General features: G+C 37.7%; 2 protein-coding genes across 2 annotated transcripts; both read left to right on the top strand.

The window, feature by feature from the left end:
- Nucleotides 1-3,089: 3,089 nt before the first annotated feature.
- On the top strand, nucleotides 3,090-8,385 carry LOC106325314 (WAT1-related protein At4g01430). Its single transcript, XM_013763355.1, has 6 exons — nucleotides 3,090-3,338; nucleotides 4,200-4,262; nucleotides 4,520-4,636; nucleotides 4,719-5,133; nucleotides 7,908-8,059; nucleotides 8,174-8,385. Exons 1-6 carry the CDS (start codon nucleotides 3,160-3,162, stop codon nucleotides 8,343-8,345), a joined length of 1,098 nt encoding a protein of 365 aa, XP_013618809.1. The 5' UTR covers nucleotides 3,090-3,159; the 3' UTR covers nucleotides 8,346-8,385.
- A 665-nt stretch (nucleotides 8,386-9,050) lies between these two features.
- On the top strand, nucleotides 9,051-10,097 carry LOC106323916. The gene is made up of 2 exons (XM_013761960.1): nucleotides 9,051-9,847; nucleotides 9,935-10,097. Exons 1-2 carry the CDS (start codon nucleotides 9,051-9,053, stop codon nucleotides 10,095-10,097), a joined length of 960 nt encoding a protein of 319 aa, XP_013617414.1.
- Nucleotides 10,098-12,932: the final 2,835 nt, after the last annotated feature.

Raw genomic sequence — 12,932 nt, forward strand, 5'->3', positions numbered from 1 at the left:
GTCGGTATGTCGTCAGAATAACGTTATTCTGACGACATACCGACAATTTTTTCCCTCAGTATGTCGCTGTTTTCTTGTAGTGTTATCATATGAACATATTAGTTGTTATTGTATAGTTATGTAGTGGAAAATATTAAATACATTTTGAAATCATATTGGTGTGTTAGACTCGTGCTATAACAGTCAGAAACTTGGGCACCAAATTTTCTTAAGGAATCCCGCGAGGACTGCAGCCCACTAGGTTAAAACCTAGGAATTCCTTTCTTCTCACTATAAATAAAGATGTCCCTTCTCACTTTTGTCTCATTCAGAAACTAAAGCGTAGCTCTCCAGAGATCTAGAGAGAATAGAAAACCCTAGCCATCAAGGTTTCACCTTTCTCTTCTCTCTCTTCCTCTCACACCGTCTCTCTCTTTCTCCTCTCTCTATATCCCTCGCCGATCTCTCTCTCTCTCCTCGCCGGTGGCCGTGCGTGGTTGGTCACTGTTCTTTGTTGTTTCCTGATCTATTGTTCTCTTGTTCCAGTTCTCCAAATCTATCTCAAGATCAAGTTTAAAGTGAGGTGATCCAAAACCATCTCCCTCTTATGTTCTTTATACTCCTTGAAGTTGAAATTAGGGTTGGTTAGACCTTGTTTGAAATTAGGTTGATAGATCATAATGAATGCTAGGTTGATAGATCAATGAATCCTGTTGTATAAAAACATTCACACTGATTAAAGGATTAAATGAACTGCCTTGTATTGATGTGAATGAATGATATTGTTTCATGCTCATATGATTGGTTGCCTTAATGCATGTGATGACTGTCTATGAAAGCTAAGTATCTAGAAATAATTACATGCTTAAGTTATTAGATGAAGTTACAACTCGTATGGTTGCAGTTAGTATCATATAATAATGAATGATTAAAATGAAAGATGAATGATAATGAGTGTGATGTTTATTGTATGCCATACCAAGAATGGGAGATGTCTAATGAATGTGTCAAGGTTAATGCTAAGGATAATGAAAATGAGAACGTTGTAAATAATGTAAGACGCCACCCGTTCTTGGCGTCTAGAAATATGATGATGAGTTAATGTAATGTGACCGCGAAAGGGCGGGTTTAATGTTACTGGGCGCCGTAAACTCGAGTCATGCCGATTCGTGGCAGATGTGGCTGCAAGTACCGCATGGCAGATAGTGCCAAAAGGGGCCAAATGGCTGCGAGCGGGCAGTTACCCCACTTGTCTGGTCCTGGATCTGAGGCTGTCCATGTTTCTCCACGCCGTAGTGGCTAGCTGTGATTTTTGGATCATTTCTTAGGAGTAGGACACATGCTTTCTGTTTTACTTGTTGGCTTTGGTGTATTTCATTTCTAAAGGTTTTCTATTGATTGTATAGATAACTTGAGCTTTCAAAACTATCGTAGTCGTACTCCATTTCATTTATTATATTCATTCATTTATTTTGAAAGAGATCTTGAGTAAATTTTATCATCGTTTTATGTGCCTCCCTTGATTGATGTGTGATTGTGTGTGTTCTTTTCTGTTTCAGCCGTTGTTGAAGGTGAGGTGATTTGAACACAGTTCTCTCTCATGTTCTTTATACTTCTTGATGTTGTAATTATGGTTGGTTAGACCTTGTTTGAAGTTAGATTGATATATAATAATGGATGCTAGGTTGATAGATCTATGAATCATGCTGCATAAGAACTTTCATATTGATTAAGTGACTTAATGGACTGCCTTGTGTTGATGTGAACGAATGATATTGTTACGTGCTTGTGTGATTGGTTGCCTTGATTCTTGTAGTGACTGTCTTTGAAAGCTAAGTTGCTAGAAAGAACTACATGCTTAAGTAATTAGATGAAGTTACAATTGGTATCGTTGCAATTGGTATCAAAACTGAATGAAAGATGAATGATAATGAGTGTGATGTGTATTGTATGTGACACCGAGAATGTGTCACGGATAATGGAAATGAGAACGTTAATGAATGTGAATGATATAAGACACTGAGAATAGGTAGCGTTTAGAAAGATGATGATTAGTTAATGTAATGTGACTATAAAAGGGCGGAATTAATGTAATGGGCCGCGAAAGGGCGGGTTTAATGTTAATGGACGCCATAAGATCGAGCCATGCCGTGTCATGGCAGATGTGGCTGCAAGTACCTCATGGCAGATAGTGCCAAAAGGGGCCAAATAGCTGCGAGCGGGCAGTTAAATAGGAATCCTCGAAACAGTTGTTAACGTACGATCTCAAAGGAATGGCTGACACGTGGAAGGACTTCCATGAGCATGCCATAGGTCCTTAGAGTCTAGGTTGTTTGGTGTCAGGTCGGTCAAGTCATTCGACTCCATGTGTAGCAATGACTGAGTTCTTGCAATGCTTGATGATATGCTATTGCAGTTGCATTGATTGATTGTTAGTGGCTAGTCAGTCATTTTCTCCTCATTGAGTAGCATAAAGTTTCGTGCGGGGAGTCTGGTGAAACTACTTTACTGAGTAACCCATTTATTCATTCCCTCCCTTCAATTTCTCTGTGAGCATGACTGTAAACAAAAGTATATGAATTATGGTTGGATTGGTATTTCACAGAAGGCAGTGCGTCCAGGATCTTCAGGATCTGTAACAGTACACGGAGGAGGTCTAAAATGAGTACATGCGTGTCTATAACGTCTACTCCGAACCCCGGTCTAGACTTCAGGGGAGCGGGCAGTTACACGTGCTTAGTTAGATATCCATTTTAAGAAATTTTTGGATGTTTCAGATTCTGATGAAATAGTACTTGAAGTAGTCAGTTTTCTGGGGTCTTATATAAACTTAATGCATATGTACATTAACTGACTGTGAATACGAGATTTGACTTAAAGATGTCTTCGAAAATGATAGTCTACTACCACACTTAGAAATCTTCGACACAATATAACGACCATATATATTCTATAAAGACTATATAGAGTCATAAATTATTATGCATATAAAAAATTATAGTATGTATGAATGTGAACAAGAAAAGGATATCCAATGTGGCAACCACCCACAAACTTTATTATAAATATAAGTAGACAGGAAGGAGGTGGTTGTTAAACGCAAAGAAAACATTCGATTTTACAGAAACAAAACTAGATAAATATTTTTAAATAATCAAGAGAGAGAGAGAGAGATAAAAAATGAAGGAAGAACAATGGGCACCAGTGATAGTAATGCTAATATCAAGTGTTGCAATGGGTTCAGTTAATGCTCTCGTTAAGAAAGCACTTGATGTTGGTGTTAATCATATGATCTTTGCTGCATATAGAATGTCTATTTCTGGTTTGATATTGGTTCCGTTTTCTTATATTTGGGAGAGGTACGAACAGTTTGATACTTGTGTACCAAACTCGATCTTCGTTACTTTACTACGTTTTGTTTTAAGTAAATTTATTCGTATGATTTGATTTCGTGCGTTAAAGTAACAAAAGATTATAAAGTTATGCTAATAACAAAATTTAAAGTAACAGAAAAACTTATTAAGTTATGTAAATTTATTTGCTTTTCACGCATGAACCAAATATTGCAGAACTATATCTTAAAATTCAGACTATTTACATATTTATGTAATATAATGATTTATTGTTTCAGATATCATGTAAGTAGTGGCTTGCAGATTCTTGGGTGCTTAAGGCAAATTTCAAAATACAGATTTTAATATAATTATGGGGTATAATTATTTTAACTGAATATATTTCAATGGTATAAAATAAATTTTTATATAAAAATTTAAAAGCTTATAACTGACTTTTCTGATATTAACAAATGAAAATTATTTTATGGTTTATCAGAAACTTATCCATATGTTATTTTTATGATTTCTTATATGCTTAATCATATTATATGTGTATTTACAGTACTCCTTCCATTTTAAAAAAGAGCCACATTTTAGAAAACAATTGTTTCAAAATGATATATTTTTACATTTCAATGTGTTATTTAATGGTAAATTGTAAACTTCAAAAACAAAATTTCTATTTATTAAAAATCCATTGGTTAATTTTTGGGGAAATACTTAATTACAAAAAATGATGCATTGATAATGAAAAATTAATATCTTTTTAATACATGTAAAAATTCTATAACACATATCTTTTTGAATAGAGGTAATACAATTTTTTATTGTGTTTATATTTAAGTAATGAAGTTTGCCTAATTTTTGTATGCCTTTTTGTTATAGGAAAACAAGACCAATGTTAACGTTCATGCTCTTGTGCGAGCATTTCATCAGCGGATTACTTGGGTTTGTCCCTTTTCATTTGTTCTTTTTATTGCCTATTTCCACTACTTTCATGATTTTATTTAACTTTTTTTGGTTGCTAAAATGATTTTGTATACTTTCTAAAAAGAAAAAAAAAGGGAAAAAAGAAGAAAGGATAAAAGAGTTTTCTAACACGTTATCTATCTCTTAGTACGAGGCCCTATACTTTTTTTTTTTTGGGTAAAATAGCCCTATACTTTGTTCCTTTATTTATCATTGCTTTCTAATAAATAACGCAGGGCAAGTTTGATGCAATTTTTCTTTCTGCTTGGACTATCGTACACGTCACCCACTGTTGCGATGGCTCTAAATAGCATGTTACCCGCGATTACCTTTGCGCTAGCTCTTATTTTCAGGTAACGAAAATAATTTAATTACTGTTTAGAACTTCCAAAATCACAAAAAGATCTCTTAATTTTAACTAAAAGAAAATTGCAGAATAGAGAATGCACAAAAACTGAAGAGCAGAGCAGGCGTGCTCAAGTTAATAGGAACCCTAATTTGCATACTTGGAGCAATGTTCTTAACATTCTACAAAGGTCTTCAAGTATCAAATCCTCATTCTCATCCAGAGGCTATTGACAACATTACATTACATAACAATGGTCACGACCAAGCAAAGAAATGGCTTCTAGGCTGTGTTTACTTGTTCACTGGGATAGTGTTATTGTCGCTGTGGATGTTGTTTCAAGGGAAATTAAGCGTCAAGTATCCGTGTACTAAGTACTCAAGTACTTGCCTCATGTCGGTCTTCGCAGCATTTCAATGTGCCATTTTGAGTCTTTATAAGAGTAGAGAAATCGAAGATTGGATCATCAAAGACAAACTCGTCATCTTCGTTATCCTTTACGCTGTAAGTTTTTCATATATCATAATATATGCAAAAAAAATAAAATAATACATAAAATTGGCATCAAGAAAAAGATTATAAAACTGCCCAGTCCTATATGCAATACATAAAATTGGCATTAAGTAGAGACGAAGAGTACTAAGTTTCTTCACTTTGATATTGTCACCTTTATCTATATATTTTTTTTTTTTTTGAAAAAGGGCATGTCACCTTTATCTATTGTGACATTTTTTTTTAAACATTCTCGTAGTAATCTCAAAAGTCGCTTTATCAATTGCGAAACCCTTTTCTGAGAGCATCTTTAATTAATAGGTAGATCCCCAATTAAGAATATTTTATTTTTACTGATATTAATAGAACATAATTGCGTAAGTAATTACGTAATTATGTAATTTAATTACTTATGTAATTAAATTGTAGCTACAAAAAAATAATAGAACATAATTACGTAAGTAAATGTTAATTATTAAAAACAATAAACCATTATTACAACAATACATGCCACCAATGCTTCTCAAAATTTTAGAAAAAAAATTCTTTGAAACAATCTTTTTTATTATTTTCTATCTCTTTTTCTCTATTATAAATATTGTGAAAGCTAAAAATAAGACTAAGGTTTACACCTAAAATTTCCTAGTAATTAATAATCTGTGATTTTTTTTACAAAGCTTTATTTTCTATTTTCTCATTGATTTTTTCTTATACAATACCATATCTTTACAAAGAAATTCTACATTTTCCTAATAAAAATTAGGCATATGAAGGTAATTTTTTACATCCTTACATATATATGATAAAATAGGTGAATTCTTTTTTTTTTAACTAGTCGTATAATATACTCTAAGCATAAAAATACCTTAAAACATAATGTGGGTGATTGAATAGGTTTTATTTCAATTCTTTAGCTTTGTTTAGTTTTAAATCATCAAATCTTAGCAATTATAATCATGATTAAGATTTGATTTTAAAGTTAAATACTACATCAAAACTCTTCCAATTTTTACCAATCATGATTTTAGCTTTATTCTTCAATCTGCACCAAAAAATAAAGATTTTTTATGTAGATTAGAGAAAATTCATATATCTTTATTATTTCATATGTAGTATCTATAAAGTAAAAATCATGTATGATATCAAATAAATTAGTTAATTATAGGTAAAAATTATTAACATTTAGATATTAAATTTTAGTATAATTTTAAAATTCTAAATAATTTTATTTACTTTTGAATAATATAAAATAATCAAATTTTGACTAATCTAAATATCATTATATATTACACAGTGTAATAGTATGACTTTGATAATTTATATTTTTATTATTAATATAAAGTATTTTAATTGTTATAAATAATTATTTTGTTTATATATAGTGTATCTCACATGTTTTGTTTAAGAATACATAAAGTTAAGAACTTACAGTTACAACCCAAATGACTACACAAAAATCTTTGCAAAAATATTTACATCAATAAATCAATACCATTAAAAGAGGATCATTCCCAAATTATATCCTTAATGAAAATTGCAGTTTTCTCAAAAATACTCTTATTTTTACAAGAGATTAATAAAATTTATTAATGGCATTTAAGTCTTTTGGTTTTGGGCCTACATATACACCTAAATGGATCTATAAATAATGGGCTTATATATATATATTTAAAAGATATACTCACTTTAAATTTAATATAAGTATAAATATATTATGAACTATAAATAAATTAACAAACATGAAAAAATTATTTTCTTAAATATACATATCAATATTCAAAATAGACCATTTGAATATTATACATATTTTCAATACAAACCAAAATCATATATCCTACGCCATATATCATATACAAATTTGAATATCATTTTTCCATGGATAATGTTATTTTATACATAATATTGATATGGAAATTACGAGTGTTCAAGAATATTTTAAAAACTATCTTAAAATCAAATTTTAAATCTAAAATTAAAACACAAACATATATTAGGTTATTAATAACGAAAATAAAATAATATTGTCATATCAATAAGATTTTTTATATTATCATTTTTTATTTGGATAACATAATAAAATTTCATCAAATTCTAAGGAATCACTAATTTATCTAATATTAAAAAATATATGAGTAATTTAATCAATTTTTTTAAAAAAAATACTATCAGATATTTTTTGTTTTATCGGATCAATGGTATCAGATCGCAGGTTAATAGTGAGTTTTTGGGTTTTTACCGGGTTATATCGGATTTTTAATTAAGGATTTTTTTCATTAAATTTGAACAGGATTATATACAATGTATCGGATCTATAGGTTCAACCATGAATCTAAGTCGGATATGAAAACAAATCTTAAAACTCAAACATTATTATAGAACAACTACCATATTTCGAACAAATACCATATTTTGAAGAGAAAAAAAAACAAATGATAAAAACCTAAAAACTCAATTGTTATGGATCGAAACAAAAATAATAGTAGTTTGTAAATCAGTATTCAATCAATAAATAAAAAACAAACAAATTCGCGCTTTCTAAGCACAGATCAAAATCTATAGCAAGACAATTTTTTTTTTTTTGAACGATAGCAAAAATACTTCTGCCATAAATTTTACAGTTAAATTTCTTCGGTTACGATCTAACCAATCATTCACAGTATCTTTTAAGATTGTCGTCGCAAATACAGAATTGAAAAATTTTAATAATTTTCTTTATAGAATTTGCGATATATTTCTTTTCATCTATTTTCAACATAAGATTATTACGATATATGGTTGAAAAACAGGGAATAGTGGGACAAGCGATGTCGACAGTGGTAACGTCATGGTCAATAAAAAGGACGGGAGCAGTCTTCGTGTCAACATTTAGCCCCGTTAGCCTCGTGTCCGCTACGTTATTCGATTTTCTCATCTTGCGCTCTCCTCTATACCTCGGCAGGTTTCATTTGAATCCAAAAATCATATCAATTTCACATCATATATAATATATACGTTTATAACATGCACTGATATGTTTATATTTTTATTTATTTATGGTATAATAAAAATGCAGTATAATTGGATCAGTAGTGACTATAACGGGCCTCAACGTGTTTCTTTGGGGAAAGAGGAGTGAGACAGATCAGACTGTTTCGAAGATTTTGACCACTTCCAAGTCTTGTCAAATGATCGAAAACGAAGACAATATGACAGTAGATGATAACAGTACTAAATTGCCTGTTTGATACATTATTATATGATTGAGAGAGATATTTGCTATCGTAATCGCGATAACTGTTGGTCTTCAGCTCTTTATTATAAGGTTTTTTGTTTTCTTATGTATTTTCGAGTTCTTAAAGTGATAGATTGATTCAGTTATAATAACTCACTGTAAGTTACTGTTGGGTATGGGTCTAACCCTCCCAAAAGGTTCACAAGACAATTATCCAGACACATGATCACAATAAAGAAAGTAGGCTCGTCGACTTACGAGCCGGTGATCGACTCGGTTTTAGACTGCTTTTGATCGGCGAGACGACCAACCGAAAGTCGTTGGCTCGATGACTCGAGTCAGCGGCCCGACACCTCGGCCCAACCACTCGAGGAGGCCCGTCAGGACAGGGCACATTAGGTTAACGAGCATGTGTCTATAAAAGGAGGAGAAAAGACAACAAGGAGGGGATCCTCAAACTACTACACTCACTTTTGGCTAGATTTAGGGTCTCATATCTTACTTCTCGCCGACTTGTACGGTCCGACGAACCAGCTTTCGCCGGACTAATTCCTTTGTTCTCTCCCCCTTTTGTAACACTGTTTCGACTCATTGATCTAATAAAACACGTCACCCACCGACGAGAACTTGTCTTTTTCTCTTTACTAGTTTATTGACAGTCTCGGTTCAAACAGTTGGCGCCCACCGTGGGGCAGACAGAGTAGCGTCAGCAAAGATCATGGCTCGACCTAACTCGCCGTCCGATGACGAGTCACCTAGGACTGGAGGCGCTCCGACAGCAGCGGCCTTCGCAGATACCATACTCGAGAAGATGGCACAGCAAGACGCCATCCAGAAGGCGACAAACGAACAACTCGCCGCAATCGCCGCCATCTTGGCTCCTTTGGCCGGAAACTCAGGAGATCCGGCCTCGACGGTCCGAAAACAGCTGTTCGACACTTACCGAACCGCCGGTGCAGAAAACACGACGAACACAAACGCCGCCCAGGTTCAAACACCCAGAGGCGTAGACCTCGTCACCGTCCGGGAACTCGCCGAGCTTAAGCGGTCGTTCCTGGACATGAAAGACCGAATGCTCGAAGGGCCTACAGCGGCGCCGCTGATCGAATGCGTCCTGGCCGAAACCCTAAAAACCCCTTTTTCCCGGAGAGTCACCGACGTTCGATACCGACCAGCCGAGAAAATCCGCCTTCCGACATACGCCGGAAAGGCATACCCAACCGACCACATCACTGCTTTCAACATCGCGATGGGTCAAACCAACTTCTCCGAAGAGGAAAGAGACGCTGGCTATTGTCGCCTCTTCGTCGAAAGTCTTCAAGGACCAGCCCTCGGGTGGTTCACTGGATTGGAGCGAGACTCCATCCACGACTTTCACGACCTGAAGACTGCATTCCTCAAGCAGTACATTATGTTTATGAGACAAGGAGCGACCTTATCTGACCTTTGGAATCTATCTCAAGGGGCGAACCAAAGCCTCCGTGACTTCATGGAAAAGTTCAAGACGGTCGCCTTGTAGGTGCAAATTCCAGACAGCGTCGCCGTCGACGAGCTGATGATTACTCTCTACTTCAAGTCCCTGTTTCGCGAGGATCTCTACAGAAACCCCACCACCTCGCTCCAAGACGCTATCGCGAGGTCGAACAACTTCATCAGAATGGAAGAAGGTACAACAGCGATTCTCAAGAAACTGAACACGGCCGCTAAACCGGCGACTGCTCCAAAAGCTCCTGAGGCACGCCAAGAACCTCGACATCACGCCTGAGGCAACAAGCCTAACCAGCCAAAGAGCTTCGTCTATGTAGCCGAAGACAAAAATCCGTCCCCTGGATTGACTGTCGTCGTACGCAAGAAAGGTTGGAACGTCTGGGAGAACGACGAGAGGCCGTAATCCTCTTCGGCACCTTCAACTCCAAATCCTGGCCCGGCCGAGCCAAACCTATGGTGCAGCTACCGTAAGTCCAAGGCGCACGACACGAGGAACTGCAGGCATCTGGTCGATGCCCTCTTCTCATCCTACGAAAACAGAACAGCCAACGACGAGCTTCCCAGCCCACGCCAAACAACACCAAGAGCTGGAGCAAGAACAAAGAAAAGAAGGCTTAGAAGAATCAAGATAAGTCTGTAACTCGGCCAAAGCGCACGGAGGATGAAAAGCCAGAAGAGCGAGACGAAGACGAGGACGAGGACGAAGCACAAGTCGAAGAAGAGCAACCTCGTAATCGTCGACGTATCCAAGTCATCCTCGCACGACCAAGTCCCTCCTCAGATGAAGAAGTGTACAACCAGGTCCACGACTCGCACGAGTACTCCAGCAAGCGACCAAACGAGAACGTCGGACCAGAAGGATCAAACGACTTTAGGAACAAGCTCAGGCAAAAGTCGCAGACAACCGATCGCATCCACGACTTTAACCATGATCTCCGCTCAATCATTGAATAGTCCAAGGCCAGAAAGGTCGAGGACTCCAGTCCTCGATCCCATCTCACTCCCCGAGTCATCGATCTTCGCGATCAGCTCAACTCGAAATCAGAAGATCTCAGGATCAAGCTCAGTCGACCTAAACGTTCAGACTTACAACAAAAGCTCGAGGAAGCGAAGTCCAAAAACGACGACAAACATGAAACCCATTGTCGAGGAGTCGCCTAGCGACTTGAGAACTCAACTAAGAAACAAATTGATCATCGAGCCGAATTTCTTAAACGTAATTATGGGTGGCTCACCTCCTTGCGGCGATTCGGTCCGGTCAGTAAAGGACCATCGACGACAAGCAATAACCTTGAAGAAATGGCCATCGAAACCTGAGAATAATTCCTCGATCACTTTCTCACCTGACGATGCCATCGGCGTCCACCTACCTCATAACGACCCCCTACTCGTAGAAGTAGGAATCGCGAAGTGTGACATCGCTAAAGTTTTGATCGATACTGGTAGTTCGGTCGATCTGATCTTTCGAGATACGCGAAACCGTCATCCCTCTCCCTCACGGGATTCAACGGAGTTTCTGAGATGATGATCGAGACAATCAAACTCCCAGTCTATGCATGTGGTGTGACACGCACAGTCAAGCTCTCCGTCATCTGAACAAAGGCCCCTTATAACGCGATCCTCGGGACCCCCTGGTGACATTCGGCCAAGGCAGTATCCTCGACGTACCATCAGTGCGTGAAGTTTCCAGGACTGAACGGCCAGGTGCAGACACTTCGCGGAGACCAGCAGGCTGCTCGTGATCTACTAATTGCAACGGTGAAGATGAAACAATCGACTCCCCGCATCAACGCAGTAGCAAAGCAAATCCAACCTCAAAGAGATGAGATCCTAGAAGTCGCGATAGACGACTCCGACAAAAGCAAAGTAGTTCGAGTCGGCGCCTTTCTCTCCGAAGAGATGCAACAGGAAATTGTCGACTTCCTGAAGAAGAACACATCAACATTCTCTTGGACGACATCGGATATGAAAGGAATAAATCCCGCCATCACGTCCCACGAGTTGAATGTCGATCCAACCATCAAGCCTATTCGCCAGAAGAGACGCAAGCTCGGAAACGACCGAAGCAAAGCTGTTATCGAATGATCGAGAGAAGACGACGTTCATCAGCTATAAAGTGATGCCGTTTGGTCTTAAGAACGCCGGTTGGACTTACCAAAGACTCGTCAATCGAATGTTCGCCGACAAACTGGGGAACACGATGGAGGTCTACATCGACGACATGCTAGTAAAGTCACTCCGCGCGATGGACCACTTGAACCATCTAAAAGAGTGCTTTAAAACGCTGAACGAGTACTGAATGAAACTCAATCCGGCCAAATGCACCGTCGGCGTCACCTCAGGTGAATTTTTGGGATACATCGTCACCCAGCGAGGAATCGAGGCAAATCCTAAGCAGATCACCGCCATACTAGACCTCCCTAGTCCAAAGAATAGCAGAGAGGTCCAGTGACTCACGGGGAGGATCGCGGCGCTGAACCGCTTCATCTCCAGGTCCACAGATAAATGCCTCCCTTTCTATGAGCTATTGCGCGGAAACAAACGTTTCATCTGGGATGAGAAGTGCGAGGAGGCGTTCGAACAACTCAAACAGTATCTTACGAATCCTCCCGTGTTATCGAAACCAGAAGCCGGTGATACACTCTCTCTTTATATTGCAGTATCCTCCACCGCGGTCAGCTGCGTCCTTATCCGAGAGGATCGAGGTGAGCAGAAGCCCATCTTCTACACGAGTAAGAGGATGACCGACCCGGGAACGCGATACCCCACCCTCGAGAAGATGGCTCTAGCAGTTATTACGTCAGCGAGGAAGCTGCGTCCTTACTTCCAATCGCACACGATCGAAGTACTAACGAATCAACCGCTACGCACAGTAATGCAGAACACCAAACAATCCGGACGATTATCGAAGTGGGCTATCGAGCTCAGCGAGCACGGCATTGTGTTCAAAAATCGAACAGCAGCAAAATCCCAAGTCCTCGCTGATTTCCTGATCGTGCTCGCACCAGAGCTAGAGAAAGACCTAATTCTTCCAAGTCAGAACTGGATACTTCACGTCGACGGATCGTCAACAAACAAAGGATCAGGAGCAGGAGTCCAACTGCAGTCTCCA

The sequence above is a fragment of the Brassica oleracea genome, chromosome C2, assembly GCF_000695525.1.
Source record: "Brassica oleracea var. oleracea cultivar TO1000 chromosome C2, BOL, whole genome shotgun sequence".
NCBI lineage: Eukaryota > Viridiplantae > Streptophyta > Magnoliopsida > Brassicales > Brassicaceae > Brassica > Brassica oleracea.

Excerpts from the sequence above, each read along its gene's own strand:
- LOC106323916 (XM_013761960.1), top strand. The coding sequence starts at position 9,051 with ATGGCTCGACCTAACTCGCCGTCCGATGACGAGTCACCTAGGACTGGA. Across the intron at positions 9,848-9,934 it reads AAGTTCAAGACGGTCGCCTT|AAACCCCACCACCTCGCTCC; the intron begins GTAGGTGCAAAT and ends GGATCTCTACAG.
- LOC106325314 (XM_013763355.1), top strand. The coding sequence starts at position 3,160 with ATGAAGGAAGAACAATGGGCACCAGTGATAGTAATGCTAATATCAAGT. Across the intron at positions 4,637-4,718 it reads GCGCTAGCTCTTATTTTCAG|AATAGAGAATGCACAAAAAC; the intron begins GTAACGAAAATA and ends AGAAAATTGCAG. Across the intron at positions 8,060-8,173 it reads TCTCCTCTATACCTCGGCAG|TATAATTGGATCAGTAGTGA; the intron begins GTTTCATTTGAA and ends ATAAAAATGCAG.